This window comes from Suncus etruscus, chromosome 10 (assembly GCF_024139225.1).
Source record: "Suncus etruscus isolate mSunEtr1 chromosome 10, mSunEtr1.pri.cur, whole genome shotgun sequence".
Taxonomy (NCBI): domain Eukaryota; kingdom Metazoa; phylum Chordata; class Mammalia; order Eulipotyphla; family Soricidae; genus Suncus; species Suncus etruscus.
This window is the reverse complement of record NC_064857.1, coordinates 39,904,585-39,922,953: the sequence shown is the minus strand read 5'-3', so window position 1 is coordinate 39,922,953 and position 18,369 is coordinate 39,904,585. Positions and strand designations below refer to the sequence as shown.

The 18,369-nt window shown below is 34.5% G+C and overlaps 1 protein-coding gene across 1 annotated transcript in view; it reads right to left on the bottom strand.

Moving 5' to 3' along the window:
* The window catches only part of LOC126020481 (aspartyl/asparaginyl beta-hydroxylase-like), a 92,620-nt gene that overhangs the window by 26,364 nt on the left and 47,887 nt on the right, over positions 1 to 18,369 (bottom strand). The window contains exon 5 of the mRNA XM_049781962.1: positions 2,875 to 2,967. Coding sequence (XP_049637919.1) covers positions 2,875 to 2,967 — 93 coding nt within the window. The remainder of the gene's footprint in view (positions 1 to 2,874; positions 2,968 to 18,369) is intronic.

Below are 18,369 nucleotides of genomic sequence, written 5' to 3'. Positions count from 1 at the left end.
AGAAATGATTTCTGAGCACATAACCAGGAGTAACCCCTGAGCTGACTTCACCGGGTGTGGCCCAAAACCAAAAAAAAACATTAAAAAGATGAAATGTAAGGTTCTAAAACCAAAAATACTTTTTTTTAATATGAACTTTTTTGAGGGGAGAGATTAAGGTTGAAACACATTTGATGGTGTGTACAGGTAACTTCTGGTAGAGTTTGAGGGAATCATGCAGTGTTAAAAATCAAAATGGAATCAATCACATGCAAAACAAGTGCCTTAACTCCCATACTACACATTTAATATGTATATTTAAAATATATTAAAAAATTAGTATGTGGGAATACATCAAATTCAAAGGTCTTTGTATGGCAAAAGAAGTATAAGCTAAAACCAAAAGACTGCTGAGTGGAAGAAAACATTTGCATTCAACACATATAAAAGAATAATATCCAGGATATAGAAAGTACTCACAAAGAGTAATCCCCTGAATCTAAAAAGTTCATCAAAAATGGGAGAGGAATTGAACAGATATCTTTCTGAGGAAGACCAACAGATAGCTAACAGACACCTCAACACTATCATTGAGGAAATCCAAATCAAGAAAATAAGATTACCATCTTAGACCAGTGAGGATGGCACATATCAAAAATACTGGGAACAATTTGTGTTGGTGGGGATGTGGTGAGAAAGAAACTCTCATCCACTGCTGGTGAAATGCTATCTGATTCAACCCCTACTGAAAACAGTATGGAGGGTTCTTAGCTCAGCAATTCCATTATGGATATCTACTTCGAGGACAGAAAAATATTAATTTGAAAGAACATGTGCACACCATTATCCATTGCAGCACTCGGTACAATAGCTAAGAGTTGGAATCAATCTAGAGGTCCAATAAGATATGAGTGGATCATGAAGATATGGTACATATATACAGTGGAATAATACATAGCTGTAAGGAATGATGCAATCAAAAAATTCGCTGCACAATGGATAGAACTGGAAGATATTATGTTAAGTGAAGTAAGCCAGAGAAGTATAAATACAGGATTATATGTAGCACTAAGAATAATTGCATGAAGAAATGGAATGTTTTAAATGAGGGTTATCTAGAACACTCTTGGTCTTAAAATATAATGATGAAAACAAAAAAAATTGAGGAAGATAAGAAGATGTGAAATAATGGGGGACATGTACCAAGAGTTCTCAGGTGCAATGGTGGTTAAAAAAGAACAGAACTAAATATCCAAGCCACACAGTCATCAATAACAAAATCACAAAGACCCACTTTAATAGCCAAACTTAAAAAGGTGTCTGTTATAATGGAGGCTGGGGCAGAGAGGTGGTGGATGGGATCGACTCTGGCAACACTGGTAGAGGGACTGGTGCTGAAAGAATGTACATCTAAAACTTAACTTTGAATAACTTTGTAAAGCACAATGCTTTAAACAAAAGAGAGAGAAGAAGAAGAAGAAGAAGAAGAAGAAGAAGAAGAAGAAGAAGAAGAAGAAGAAGAAGAAGAAGAAGAAGAAGAAGAAGAAGAAGAAGAAGAAGAAGAAGAAGAAGGAGGAGGAAGAAGAAGAAGAAGAAGAAGAAGAAGAAGAAGAAGAAGAAGAAGAAGAAGAAGAAGAAGAAGAAGAAGAAAAGCTCATTATATAAGCTATAAAAAATTCTATAGAAGTTGGCAAAAAATTATTTCTGTATAATTTGAAAAAAGAAAATTTAAAAAAAAGAAAATCAGAGGAATGCACTGATGTTAAGTGCAGGGAAGGAAAAATAAAACAGTACTAATGTTAAAACCACCAACTACAACTGTATTAAGGACTAGTATTTAGTTACTACTAAGCATATACTGTCATACCTAGCATTTCCAATAGGTGACAAAATAAAGCCAAGTTTCTTAGAACTACTAAGTAAAAAAACTGGCACACATTACACAGTACTTGGTAATAAATAGCATCAACTGAAAATGACAGTTATGGATTTGGGTTTCATTTATCAATATTTTGGGTTTTTGGGGGGTGTTTCTGGGGGCCACACTTGGTGGTGCTAAAAGGTTACCCCCGACTCATGTGCTCAGAAATTGCCCAACAGGATTGGGGGACCATATGGGCTTCTGGGAATCGAACCTGGGTCCATCCCAGGGTCAGCTTGTGCTATAGCTCCTGCCCCACATTTATCAATTTTTACCAGAATTTAGGATGTCCTCCTATAGGATCCTGGTTCTTGGATGGCCCTTGATAGTTAATGGAATCATGAGGATATAACAAAGGCCAGAGACTGAAGTGCATGAAGATCCCGGAAGTCAACTACAGACAGAGCACCACTCTTAGAGAAGCCAGTAGAACTATTTTATTAAATGGTGTGATAAATGATGATAAAAATAGTGTGGCAATGCATATCTGATTTTACTTTCAGTATATTAGAAGGGCTTTTAAAAAAATTAAATTAAATATCATTAATTAAATTAATATATTACTAATATGGTATTATTATAATATATTGTTATATTTATATATTATATTTATTATATTTTATAATTATAATGATATGTGACTATATCATAATAATATAATATAATAATATATTAATAAATTAAATATCCATTAAATATCAGCCAAATGAGGCTGGAGAAAGAGCTGAAGGGGTTGACTGAGAACATGCTTTATATACAAGAGGCTCAGGTCACTTCTAATATTACTTGGTCCCTGGGCACTGCCAGGTATGGACCAAAACAAATCAAATAAATTCCCTATCATATTTCATCATTCTATAAATATTATGAGACAAATTATAGGTAAAATGTAATTTTGGAAAGATCTCACTAAAGATCTTTAAAGGTAGCTGGTAGGCTACCATTGCCCAAGTGAGAATCAGAAGCAAACTTACCTTTGCTCTCAGGAATAGGCTCATCCAGCCAAGGGTAGAGTTCAGCCTCTTCTGGTGGGTCAGTTGGCTCTGAAGCAAGTCTTTCTTTAAGGCCTGCATTTTTTATTCACAAAGTTAACTTAAGTTTTCTTTTTCTGACTTTTCTTTCTCCCCTGCTATTTTAAATCAGGTATAATTCTCATACCTTAGCAAAAGTGTAAATAGTGAAGTTTTCAAAATGAAATACACAATGTTGATAGGCTTGTAGTAAGTTTTCTCTTTAGCTTTACATGGAGCTTTAATATATATTTACCTATATTATTGTGTTTTTAAAATACAAGGAACCAAAATAAACCAACATTTATACAATCTTGTAACTATAATCATGTATGAATTTGCCAAGAAAAGTTCAAAGTGAGTTCAAACTCCTCATGTTCTTGAATATAATCGATTCCTAAGTCTTGAACCCTAAATTCAGCAATGACACAAACAAGATGCATTTAAACTTTCTTATGTGGCACACACTCTATATTTTTAGATGTGTTCTTTTTGAAATGAGTTTAAAATGTAAAAATACATTTCTATTTATAACCTTTTGAAAGCAACTCAACTGTACTATTCCATAAGAGCTAAAAAGAATGTTGCACTGGTGAAGGGGGATGTTTTGTTTATGACTGAAACCTAACTACAATCATGCTTGCAATCACAGTGTTTAAATAAAGATTTTATATATAAAAGGACTTTTAAAATGTTCTTCATGTCTTAAAGTTAGCAAAAACTTGTCTTAAAATCTTATCAGGGGCCGGAGCGGTGGCACAAGCGGTAAGGCATATGCCTTGCCCACGCTAGCCTAGGACAGACTGTGGTTCGATCCCTCGGCATCCCATATGTCCCCCAAGCCAGGAGCATATAGCCAGGAGTAACCACTGAGCATCACCGGTTGTGGCCAAAAACCCCCTCCAAAAAAATCTACATCAGTTAAAAACTATCATACTAACTTCTTTAAGATATTATATGTAGAACTTGAAAGCTAAACTATTTCTAAAATCTGTCAATCTACCCAATCCTGAGGTCTTCATCAGCATTCTGAGAATTTGTACCTAGAGTCATTATTAAAAGGTGTGTGAATACCTTTCAACTGCCTAAAGTAAAAAGGTGAAGACTTGGCAGATATCTTTCTAATTTATTCATTTTAGAAAACAGTTGTCATGAACCTGCTATAAATTTGAAAAATAATTATTTTAATGCCCTATATCATTCTTTCTTATGGTTTTGTTTTGGGGTCACTCAAATGCTCAGCAGTGACTCCTAGCTCTGCACTCAGGAATTACTCTGGGGACCACATGGGATGCCAGGAATCAAACCCAGGTTGATTGTGTGCCAAGGCAAGTGTCCTATCAACTGTATTCTCCCTTGAGTCCCTCCTTGTTGATTCTGTGTTTTTTCTTTACACATATATACTTATTCTGTTAACAAAATCATCTTATCTTCTTCCTCTTATAAATCTGTTACAAAGGTACGAAGACAGAGTTACACAGGGTGCTGCTTCATCATTTTATTGTCAGTTATTTATAATACAACTTACACAAAGCATCTAACATGTGTAGTCTACAACACAAGAGAATTAAGATCTACTCCCAATTAGAAAGTGACCATCAACTATCAAATAGGTTTCAAAGGGATTATAAACAAATATCTACAGATCCTAAACTGTAATTCAGTTTCAGGGAAAAGAACCTAGAGAATAAGTTTATATAAACACATTTTTGAGGGCTGGGGATGAAGTACATGATTTGTTTACAAATCTCTGGCTTCCATGCCTGCATCACAGAAAACTGCCAGGTGAAATCCCCTAAACAAAAACCAAAAGCTGTATGTTTGGGGCTGGAGCGATGGAACAGTTTGCCTTGCATGCAGCTGACCCTGGACGGATCGCAGTTGGATCCCCCAGCATTCCATATGGTCCCCCAAGCCAGGAGTGATTTCTGAGCACATAGCTAGGAGTACTCCCTGAGCATCACCAGGTGTGGCCCAAAATCAAAACCAAAAAAAAGTTGTATATTTGAAATTCTAAATCTAGGGCTGAAAATTCCCATGCCTTTCCCTATTAAAACAGTCCATTATAATCTCTCTCAAATGTTAATGGAACAAGTTTAGAACCAAGAACTGCTAAATGAATGGGGAAAACCTTAAGACTCTACAGAATCAAATCAATCATTGTACTCTCAGCACTCTAGTAAATCATTCAATAGGTATTCAATATTCAGAAAAGGGCTAACCACATTCAGTGATGTGACTAAATGACTATAGAAATTCTCTGTAGTGTGGCTCATGTTAAGAAAATAGAAAAAAGAATTCACATCAATTTCCCTACTAGCACTTTTCAACAAAGTTCCCATTGATAGTAAGATTCCATTACTATAATGGTTGATGCTGAAACTTCACTATAGTAAAACAAATCTAGTTTGTCTAGGATAATCTCAGTTTATACCCTGTTGTCCTGGCTAAATTACTGCACACTCACAAATTTCAATTTGAATGAAAACAGAATATTACAGATCTCTTTACAAATCACATCTATAGCAAGTTTTCAAAAGATATTCCATAAATTCAAGAAAGGTTAAAATATTCTCCCCACTGAAAATAAGTAATATTAACATTAAGAAATATAATACAAAGACCCACAGTCAACTTTCCCCAAATCAGTTGGGAATTATCTGTCTCTAAATCAAGACTGAGAACATATGGAAAGCACTGAGATTAGGGAAAAGCCTATCATGAGACTATAGCTGTTATTTATGAGACACATTGAAGACTATTACTTCTCCAAAAACAAGTCATCTAATGTCACAAATCAACATGCCACAAAAATAACTTTAAAAGGTGACATGAGAAATATTTTTGGAAATGCCTGTACTGTTTCTGGCTAATATATCCACAAATAAAGACATTGGTAGGTATCTTAATAACAGCCCTACAATTGACCAAAATTCTGAGACCTTTAAGAATAGAGCTGCCTCATAAGGGACAATAAGAACCATTTTAGATTAAAGAATTTTTCAGTGACCACATAGGATTAAGATAGAGTTCAGAAAGATATCAATATAAATCTCAAGTGGGGGGGAGGGGGAAGGTGGTTGTTCTAAAGCTTGGTTTCAAGATTGGTAGAAGGACCCCAGGAAGATGAAAAGGTATGGATTCACTTAAAATCTTCCATAACAATCTATCTATATAATATATATAGCCCATCTTATATATTACCTCTCCCCCCACTCCAGAATCCCTTCTACCCCCTCATCTTCCAATCCTGATCCATTATCCCTCCTTATTTAACCCTCTTTACCCTCAGTTCTTAACTCTTTAGGCACCAAGACAGACCTCCTACCCCAAAAACCACCACCCAATTCCTCAATGAAAAGACACCCTCTTATTCCCCCATCTCGTGCCCTGGCAAGAAACTACAACCAACACGCCTGCTGACTCATGCTATATGGCCCTTCTCAAGGCCCTCAAATTGTGGACTATCGCATGGTACTGGATTCAGCTTCAGAAAGACCCTCAGCTCAAGGTTACTACATGATCCCGTAATGCTGCAAATCATGTCTCAAGACCAAGTTGTGTAATAAAAAAGCGTCTTGGATTTCACCCCCACAAGAATATCTCAAAAGACCTAATTGGGAGACCTATATTGCCTTTGTATGTTTAATACTTTTATAATAATGCATCTTAAATATGTATTCCTAAATATAAAGGTAGCCTCCTCCTTCAATTACCTTTTTTAACTCAGTTTTATTTGTTCTATTATACACACACACACACACACACACACACACACACATTGTCTTTATCCTCACCAGTTTGGGTGTTGCTTGGTATGAAAATCTTGGTTGAGATAAAAGCTCAGATCAAAACCAGAGCAGAGACTGTGTAGCCTGTCATTCTTACCCAGAATAGCACCAGCAATACAATATGACACCATACGCTTTTGTATAGGCACAGTAAAAAAGGGGAAACCATATATACACAAAAACAAGATCTTATCTTCTAGGGATAAGAACTCATACTTTTTATAACACAGGGGCACCTCCCACCCTGAACATATGTCATGTGGATACTACTCAGTCTCCATGAGATTTGACAGTGTTAGTCCAACCCCAAACCCCAGATCCCAGGCATAGAACTGATACAGCTCCCTGCAACAATACTAGGAACCAAACTCCGCTGGGAAATTTCTAAAACCGCTCTGGTACCAACTTGCTCCAGTTCTAATATGACATTCTGACAATGAGGAAACATCAACTTGATCTAAGACCAGGTTGTTCTATCATATCACCTAATGGTAATAGAAAATCAGAATACATATCGTCCTTTGATCTGTGCAAAAACCAAGAGCACTAACTACAGAAAACTGACTTTGACAACCATGACTGGGCAGAACTTACCTTGAGACCAATAAGAAAAACCCTACCCTAGGCTGTAGCTTAGGACTTGTGCAAAAATCAATATCTCTAATTACAGAGGCTCGACTTTGACAACAGAAACTGAGCAGAACTTTTGGAACCATAAAGAAGACTCTATCCTAGGCATCAGCCTAGGATCTAAGTTAAAACAAAGAACACTTAACACTTAACAGAAGACTGACCACAAGAACCGTAAAGACGCTATCCTAGACATTGTCCTATGACTTGAACAAATACCAAGATCTCTAGCTACAGTGGCCTGATTTTATCATCCACAACTGAGAGAAAAGTTTCATGGCGCCACAAAAAAAGCCTTGGAATGTGCTAATGAGCATGTATGGAGTCAGTAGGTGTTCCCATGACGATATGCTTCATATCTGAATCTCTTAGGCCAAGAGAATTCCCTTTCTTCCCCAATACTCACTGTGCCTATGCAAAAAAAGAAAAAAAGAAAAAGAAAAGAAAAAAGGGGGAAGGCACAAAACCTTGCCACACCAGCACTCCTTTTTTTTTTCCTTTTTTTCCCTTTTTTCTTCCACTTTTTTCCTTTCTTTTTCACTCTTGTGGTTATTATTTGGTGATTTTTTTGTTGTTGTTGCTGGGTGCTTTCTTTTTTGGTAGTTGCTATCTTTTTTGTTTGCTTTGGTTTTTAGGGTTTGTTTTGTTTTGTTTTTCTTTTTTTCTTTGTCTTCTTCCAGCAGACCCACACAACTTTAACCATCTTGTTCTGCCTCATGCACTGAGGGAGAAAATAAAAATAAACAGTACCAAGACCAAGCCGTATAAACATTGAATGAAATTAAAAAGTGGTCTGCTTAAACATCAAACCTAAAGTCAACAACAGAATAGATACCCTATCTACAACAAGCTATACACAGAGAACATTTTCACTAGTACTGGGGGGGGGGGGGGGATTTGGAACACATACTGGGAAATGGGGTGGAGTGAGGACAACCCTAGTGGTGGGAATGGTCCTGATTCACTGTCACTATGTACGATAAAAACTACTGTGAAAAAATTGTTATTCACTCTTTGGTCACAATAAAAGATATTATTAAAAAAAAAATCTTGTACCACCAGATGGGGTTTATGTATCTGGGCAAGTGAACCACAAAGTTGTCTCTGTATCCCACCTTAGGAAAGAAACACTCTTGAACTTGGGTTTCCACAAGTATGAAAAAAAGATCAACTGTATTTCCTCAAAAGGGCTTTAAGAATTAACTGAGATCTTTTAAACAGAGCAATTCATACATTTCACTAATTTACTTTTGTCGATTTTTCTTCCTTCCTTCCTTCCTTCCTTCCTTCCTTCCTTCCTTCCTTCCTTCCTTCCTTCCTTCCTTTCTTTCTTCTTTCTTCCTTCTTCCTTCTTCCTTTCCTTCCTTCCTACCTCCCTCCCTCCCTCCCTCTCTCTCTCTTTCTTTTGGTTTTTGGGTCACACCCAGCAGTGCTCAGGGGTTACTCTTGGCTCTAACGCTCAGAAATCGCTCCTGGGAGGCTCGAGGAACCATATGGGATGCCGGGATTCGAGCCACCGTCCTTCTGCATACAAGGCAAACGCCCTACCTCCATGCTATGTCTCCGGCCACCTGTCTATTTTTCTAAAAAAAAAACAAATTACCTCCATCCCAGCACATTTATACACAGCAGTATAATTTCAAGCAACTTCAAGAAATTAAATGTAATTAATAAAGAAAATGCGAAGTTGTTCTTTAATTTTTTATTAGTCAAGAGTATATGTATATGTATATGTATGTATGTGGATACATATGGAATATTTAAAAATGATATTCCTTTTATGCTCACCTTTTAACAAACATAAGCTGAACACTTATTATTGTCCATTATCAGGGCACTGAAAAATCAGTCTGCATTCCTAGCACATGAAAAGATCCAAGAGTTTATGGGTGTAGTGATGTCAGATCTTATACAAGAGGTGATTGCTACAGTAATGGGGGCAGAGTTATACAGAGAGAATGGACCATACTAGTAAGAGTTCATTTCACCATTTTCTTAATCACTTTTGAATGTCACAGCATTTCTCTGTAGGAACTATAGGTAGGTACCTAATCACATATATACATCCTTACTGCTAAGTTTAGCTGTGATATACTCAGGTACTCAGAACCATTTAGCATGTGAAAAATAGAGTTTGCATAACCCGGATTTAGTTCTTTGCTGAAAACATAATACGAAAGTATTAAGTGTGTTTTTTTTCTAAGGAGAAGTAGTGTTTGAAGAAAAGTGACAGACAGATCTCTACAATACATGCATGTATAGAGTAATACAGAAAGTGAAATCAAACTATCAGGTATTTCCATAAATAAAAAGAAAACATATTTTCCTCTGTGAAGTTTACAAAATAAATGGAGGATATTTCTATGAAATGATATACAAAACAATAATAAATTTCTAACCTAGTTATTGTAGTTCATTTTTAGGTAAGTACAGGTATGTGGACAAAAGATTGTGGAGACTTTTACTCAAGATTTTTTTTTTAAGTTATCACAATCTTGGAAAACAAGATTCTCAAAAATAACACTAATGAGTTTGTCATAAGCATCTTCATTCTCATATGAACAAAAAATAAATCTCTTTAGAAAGAACCGTGGGAAAATGGAAAGACTTTAATAACAAACTAATCCTAATTTAACTTAACATTTCTCACATGCCAATAATTTCTTACATTTCATCTTATTTCTAAAATTAATGACAACAGAAGGCTGAGTAAAGTGATTTTACTTGAGTGCAAGTCTGACACCTAACACTTTGAAATCTCCATTTAGATACATCCCATTCAATTCTTTGTATCTGGATGAACAAGTAGAAATGAGATATGAAGAGAAGGGAAAAACAAAGTCCAAGTGTTGGCATTTGGTGCAGAAGAAATGCAGTGTTAACTACTCATATCAGCTTTGTTTCCTTCAACTCACTATTCCATAAGATTAGGAGTAAACATGAGCCTATTAGACGCAATCTAAGGCAGGCACCATGAGAAGGAAGCAATACTCTCAAAGTCTAGAGTTGGGAAGCTCCAGACTACAGGAACTTAGATCAAGAATAACCAGAGATGAGGTGGGAGAAGACCACATTCAACCTTGAAGCAAATGTAAAATAGTTCCTGTACATGTAAGCAATCTGAATGGATCATACATACAACCAATGGCATTCTAGAAAATACTTAGAAGTAAAATTTCAAATTATTAAAAATAAATATATTCCTAATCTCCTGAAAAGGCTTTTTCCCACTTAAACATAGTTAAGATGAGATTTGCAAAACTAGAAATTCTAATATTGAATTCAAAATTCAATAGGTTCTTATGGATAGGTATAGAAAATCTTTAAAGACCAAAAGATTGTTTCTATATACAAAACAAACATGTATTTTTCACAATTAAGCTGATTATTAAAAGACACCTATTACACCTTACATTTAGGTAAACTTAATCTGTTTTTTAACTCTTTCCAATTTTTCTTATATTTCATATTTGTGTTTTCATATTGTAGCAGTATTATTTAAATAGGGCATTCTTAGGTCTTTCAATATAAGATTATAATTATACTTATTTGTCTTCTCAATCATCTCAGCAGAATGAATCACTACTCAGCATATCCTTTTCATAAAGAACTATGACTTTAATTTTTCACAACCTGTTGACAAAAGTACAAAAATCATAGGAATCATAAGTCACTACTTCCAAAATTTCAGAAGTTACATAAGCCCCTTGGTAGAATTTTTACCAGTCTTTTACCAAAGTACAGGGAAACACAAATACCCAAGACGACCTAGCTTTCTGCGTTATGCAATACCAACCAGCTTGCATAACCTCCTTGGAGGAAAGATAGTGTCTTTCATTTACAACGGAAGAAGCCAGCATTTCCAGGAAACAGTTGATAGTGAGATAATCCAAGCAATCAATCCGGAGGATTATCACCAATGGGCATTAAAAAGAGAAGAGTGGAGGACATAAGAGAACTGAATCAAAGTAAGGAGGCAGCCTAAGTCCCAGGCCCAAACTTAAAACAATTAAAAGTAGCAATCATCTTCTTGGTTGCCAGTGTTTTATTAATGGAAGTTTTTCAAGGGAGTCTTCATTATCCAAGCAATAATTATGAGATACAAACAAAACAAAGTTGCATGGCTAAGTATGCCCCAACAGTATAAAATAACTTCTAGCAACCATTGTAAAATTAACTGGCCTGGGATATTTATGCTAATTATGCTAATTTTTGCTTATTTATCTCCATTCTAGTGTTGAAAGGGTATCTATACAATAATGAAATCACTTATAAAGTAAAACAGATATTTATGATTTTTAAAAAGTTGATGTTAAGTATACATGATCTCTCGGACTGGGCAATAGCAGTAGGTATAGGCCGCCTCGCATACGACTGATCTGGTTTCAATCCCTGGTATTTCAATAGGGTCCCCTAAATCTGCCAGCAGAAGAGCTCAGAGTCAGGAATAACCTCTGAGAGCAGCTGGGTATGGCCCCAAAACAAAAACAAAAAATACACAAAGCCAGTAAATAGAAGTTATATAATACAACAAATATAAAAGAAAAAATATCAGTGATGAGAAAATGTTTTAAAAGAAAGTAATCTCAATATTAATAAAAGATATTTTTGAAAACCAAGTCTTTCAGATACTTTTTGTAAAATTGAACATCTTTATGTTTTTGCGTTAATATGCTGCCATACACAGTTTAAGAAAATTGTACTAACAATGAACATTTTTAGTATTCTATACATAAGATTATAATTTAAAGACTATATAAACTTAAATTTACTTCATCTTCATTTGCAGAATTTCTTTTTTTTTTTCCTTTGGTTTTTGGGTCACACCCGGCAGTGCTCAGGGGTTACTCCTGGCTCTGTGCTCAGAAATCGCTCCTGGCAGGCTCAGGGGACCATGTGGGATGCCGGGATTTGAACCACTATCCTTCTGCATGCAAAGCAAACACCTTACCTCCATGCTATCTCTCTGGTCCCGTACAGAATTTCTTATTCCCAACTACTTCATATTAAAATCTTGACCATATTACCGTATTTGCAGACGTATAAGATGACCCTTCGACCCATAAAAAACTTCTTAAAAGTCGGGAGTCATATTAATGCTGGTATACGGCATGCTGAAACTTGTTCCAGCTTCAGGGATGAGTGATCTGCACTCCTCTTACTTTTAAGAAGTAACTTACTTTTAAGACTTTTTGGAAGTTTTTTCATGGGTTGAAGGGTCGTCTTGTACTCCAGAAAATACGGTAATTGATAATTTCAAAAATAAAAATGTATCAAATTTTGGGCCAGGAGAGATAGCACAGCGGTGTTTGCCTTGCAAGCAGCCTATCCAGGACCAAAGGTGGTTGGTTCGAATCCCGGTGTCTCATATGGTCCCCCGTGCCTGCCAGGAGCTATTTCTGAGCAGACAGCCAGGAGTAACCCCTGAGCACCGCCAGGTGTGGCCCAAAAACCAAAAAAAAAAAAAAAAATTATCGAATTTTGATTATACTTTGAATATATGTTGATGTCATTATAAGACAAAATATAAAAATAATTATGTAATAAACTAAAAAGTAAGTAAAGCGATTACAACAAGTGTAGCTTTAATTCCATGATCATGGCTTGTTCTCATCTTAATCTTTCAGCAGAATGGCTGTGTAAATGTAGCCGGATAAAATATAAACTCAGCTTCAGTAAGTGATAGCTTTTATTTAATTCAGAAAAGGGAAGGAAAACGTAAGAAATATCAGTTCATAAAAGCTCTTAAATATTTTTTAAATTACTTAGTAAAAAATATTTTGATTATTTCTTGAGCTGCTATTGAAAGAAAAACAATGATTAGAACTGTCTTATTAAACAGCACCATAAAATGTTCATATATTTGTGCTGATTAAATCATGGTAAATTTTTTCACTCATGTATTTAGAATCAGACAATGACCCTTCCAAAGTAAAAGTTATTTTATAAAGTCTTATAAAAGTTTTAAGAATGCCTACTCTAAATGTAATTATCTGCAATTCATCAACTGTGGTGGAATGTTGCACTGGTGAAGGCTGTGTGTGTCCTTTCTTATAACTGAAACCCAACTACAAACATGATTGTAATCATGATGTTTTAAAAAAGGTATTAATTAAAAAGAAAGTTATTCTGTCCAATCTTAATCAGACCATGCTTTTTCACCTTGTTTTCTTTTGTGTAGAAAATGAAAGAACCACTAAATCCCCGGTCCTATGTGCAGGGAGTAAGCCTACGAAAAATAATCTTTTTTCATTTTTTCAGCATGCCCAAAGATTACGCCTGTGCTTTGGAATTATTTTCTACTGGTGCTTAGGGGTACATATGGATGCTGGAAAGTGAACCCATGTCAGATATATGCATACCCTACCTGCTGTACTATGACTCCAGCCCTAAATAATCCATTCTTAAGCACTAGTGACCATAGATTGTTGTTACTGGGCTAAGGAAGAAACTTAGATTTTTTTTCTCCCAGTATCAAATCAGAAACTTTCTTTGCATTAAGATTGCTTAATCTAATAGAAGTATGTGGAACCTGATAAAACCTTAAGATGAAACAGCACCTCTTTAAGTCAGCAACTAGAATTTGAAAGAGAAATAGAACTTGAATTCCACATCTGTGCTTAGGAGCAACTCATATAAAGGCACTGTCCCTCTACCAGCCAAATAAAAGAAGCCTTCAAATTCCTTTTAGTTCACTGCGTTGTATAATTTAGAAATATAAGCCAAATATGACTAATTGATATATGAAACCCCAAGTTATTGTTGTGTTAAAGTTTCTTTGGACTTTGGTACTAAACAATAAAATGGGATCAAATTAGATATAGTAGATAGGATATCATCTAGAATTTCCTCCTTTGTGTATGATTCTACTTATCTCAAATTTTGGTTAACTGAATATCGTGTTTGTAAATAATAAAAGATAATAAGCAAGCAAGAAAAGTGCATATTTCTGACCTGAAATATATTTAAGGCAAATTCTGTGTTTAAACTATCAGGGGAAAAGTTGAAGAGTGATATAAAAAATACTTTCAAGGAAGCAATTTTGATGGGATAAATTAATATGCCCTTCCCACATTTAATAACTAGAGTTTACTGGAGATCACAAAGATTTACATCTTCATGCAAAACACAGTAAGAATCATTTGTGGAAATATAACTTGTGAAATCTCATTTTATTAAATGGCTTCTGATGAACTAATTCTGATATCTACTTAGAATTAAAATTTGCTATACTTTATAAATGGTAAACAATTAGAATACAATCAAATATGAAAAACAGATGGCATTCAATCAAAATATATCTTAAAAAAAGGCAGATATAAATTGAAGTATATCCATATTTGAATAAGTCTTTTTGTGGTTAATCTGAGTCTGTCAATGTATCACAAATAAATGTTCTAAAACTTGAATTCTAGATAGTTTCCTTTTATTTATGTCTATATTCAGAATTTTTAGAACAGAATATCTGACATATAATAAAGTAGGCATTTACTTAAGGAAGAGCACAAAGGGTGAGATTTTGTAGAGAGATTAAGAAATGGAGAGTCACAGAGGAATAAGAAATAGGGAAAGGAGACAGTTAATGACAAGAAAAAGAAGGAAAGGAAAAGCTAGGAGGAGTCTGTGGGAGGGCTGGCAACTATCAGGGAACAGAGGTCACAGGGAAGAAGGGAAGCTAGAGATGGGAAAAAGAAAAACAGATGGGGAGAAGCTTTTGTCAAAGCTCAAAGTTTAAATCTCTCTGCAAATTAACACTATATTATTTTTAATACCAATGAAAGTATTCAATGTAGTACACTGAATTAATTGCAATCATATCATATAAAGCTTTTCTGGATACATGGTTAACAAAACAGAAGATATATCACATTTCAGTAGATATATAAGCTTCATCCTTTCAATTATGAAGCATGAGACTGTTAAATTAAGTTTTAAAAAAATTTCCTTGCTGAGCACCATAAGTAGACTTAATAGTTAATTGTCACATTTTCCTGAACAAGAGAGCAATACTACATTTTCTATGTCCTTTAGCAGCAAACCATGACGAAGAGTATAAATTATTTCCTGGGAGGATAATCCTAGAGTCGTCAGTTCTTTCTTTTCTGGTTATTTCCCTTTGCTAATTGTGTATGTTTGGTGGAGAGTCTGCCTTCCATTTTGTTATCTTTGTCTCCAGATGACATTTTATTAGCAATGTCCTTTGTAGTTGTTGATTTTTTCCTATTTTCCTTGGTTTTAGCACTTTTATCTAGTTCCATTTTCTCCTTTTCTTTGTTCTTTTTACCCTTAGGAGACTCTTTCCTGGATATATCTGAATCCGAAATTTTCTTATCTTTCCGATTATCCTGTTTTTCCTTCTTCCCTTTTTTCCTCTCTTCATTCTTACTGTCCTTCTTTGACTCAGGTTTCTCTTTTTCCTTCTTGAGTGCTTCTTTAGTGAGTTCTTTAACTTTCAGGTTTCCCAATCAAAGGAAAAAATGTTTATTGAAAGTATCTCTTAATTCATAGAATAGAGAAATAGTACAAAAAGTCTTTATCTTCCACAATTCATGAAATTGTCATTCAAAATGTAACTTTTAATCTACTAGCTTTAATTTGGCTCAAAAATAGATGCAAACATCTATAAAATACCAATTATCAAAGAATTTTCATACTGGCCATCATAATTTTCCAACTTGAAATATGAAATGATTTGTCTTAAAAAAGGTTAACATGCAGACTATCAACAAAATAAGTCTATCCACAAAAATAGTACATTATGCAGTATCAACTCACATTTCAGTATTCTAATAATTAAAGGAACACTGGCAGCACAGAAACAAATATTCCATACATTGGGAATATTTGTACCTCAAAAGCAATTTAAAATTTTTTGCTGCACAAAGGATATCCTTGAAATATTTCTGCTTATAATCCTAAACACAAATATTATTTTTCTTAAAAATATGAAACTTTAAATTTTTTACCTATACTGTTTAAAAGGACAAGCTACTGTCTTTTTCTTTTTTTTTTTTTGGTTTTTGGGCCACACCCGTTTGATGCTCAGGGGTTACTCCTGGCTATGTGCTCAGAAATCGCCCCTGGCTTGGGGGGACCATATGGGACGCCGGGGGATCGAACCGCGGTCCGTTCCTTGGTAGCGCTTACAAGGCAGAAACCTTATCTCCAGCGCCACCTTCCCGGCCCCTACTGTCTTTTTCTTATATTCAACTTCATGCAATCAGTATTCCTTTAAGTATGCTTTTATGTTAATTTATGTAGACTCACTCAGGCAAACACATATGCTGTCCATGCTTTAAAAAGGCAGGGGGGAAAGTAGCTAAATGAAATACAACAGATGTATGTAAGTTTAAAAGAGCTGCTATGAACAGCTTGGAACGTTACCTTCCTGTAACTTACTAGGAAACCTTTAACTGAATCAAAGTGTTTATTATATAATGTACTGAATTAGAAACCAAGATAAGTGGAGACTCAGCATATGAAAATTGTGTAGATAGAGTGATGAGTGCAGTTGGAGAGATGACTACACTGAAAACTATCATAACAATGTGAATGAATGAGGGAAGTAGAAAGCCTGTTCGAGTACAGGGTGGGGGGGTGGGGAGGAGGGAGATCTGGGAAATTGGTGGTGGGAATGTTGCACTGGTGAAGGGGGGTGTTCTTTACATGACTATAATCATACAACTATAATCATATTTGTAATCATGGTGTTTAAATAAAGATATAAAAAAAAAAAAGTCAGAGAAATAGTACAGCAGATAAGGCATGAAGCCTACCAATGTTTGACCCACAGCATCCCAGATAGTTTCCCTGAGCCCTCCAGTATACCGTGGCTCAGAGCCAGGACTAAGAACCTGAGTAACATTGGGTGTAGCCCAAAAATCCACACACCCACTCAAAAAAACATCTGTAAGATATTTTTGCCTATAACATCATATAAAATTAAATAGCACAACATGTTATTCAATGCTTCTAGTAATCCTACTAAAACCATACAAAATCACAAGAGCATTTCGAAAGACTAAACCACTCAGGTTCTCTTTGTATTTAAGTGCTGCTCAGAGAGAAACAAATGAGATTATTGCAAAAAATGTAGAATGCATGTACAACCTGACAGGTCATCTTCTAATATGTTTTTTTAAATATTTGGTATGTATGTTTAATTTCTCTAGAGAAAAAAAAGTACAAAAATATATTTTTGTCCTTTATTACTTTTGTAAAAATAAAATTACAGCTTTTCCTAGGGATTATTCAAGAGTAATACAATGTTAAAATTTTTCTAATATTTCCTAATTTTAAAATTAAATTATACATCACAAAACTCTATGAACTACGTAATTGAAGTATCAACATGTTTCTATTTTGCCAACAAACTATATACTCTAATATGCCATGTAAGCATGTAAGACTATTCTGAGCTTGCAAAATGAGCATGCTCTCCTCTAATCCCTAAGGATTTTCTATTAATCAGAAAAAAAATCACAGAAATTAAAAATCACAGCTATAATAAACTGGGAGCCTACTATAAATGGCTGATATGATGAACAAAAATTATTTACTAAAGGAACTAAAAGAACTCATGAAATTAATATAAAATATAAAGATCAAATATAAAATTAATATATTACAAATTTAATTGAATAAAAATATATATACTAAGTTACTTAATGTTAAGTATGTACTATTTAATTAAAATATTAAACACAGCAAATCCATTGTTAAGGTAATATATTTACATATATATTTGGTAGATTATCCAGATTATACACGTATTCTTTATTTAGAAAAGACAACTTGATTTATTATAAACTACAAGTTTTATAAGATAGTATCATCAGAGCTTTTGTAGAAATAAAATTAAATCTGAGGTCATCCTCTTTCCAAAAGTAATTACAAAATTCAAACAAAAATGGTTTTAGGTTGGAAGTAGAATATATAATATTGTGATAAGTAGATCATAGTCTAATATATATTCTTAATTTAAAGACTAAGTTTTGATAAAATGGAAAGGTAATAACTTAAACTTGTGGTAAAAATA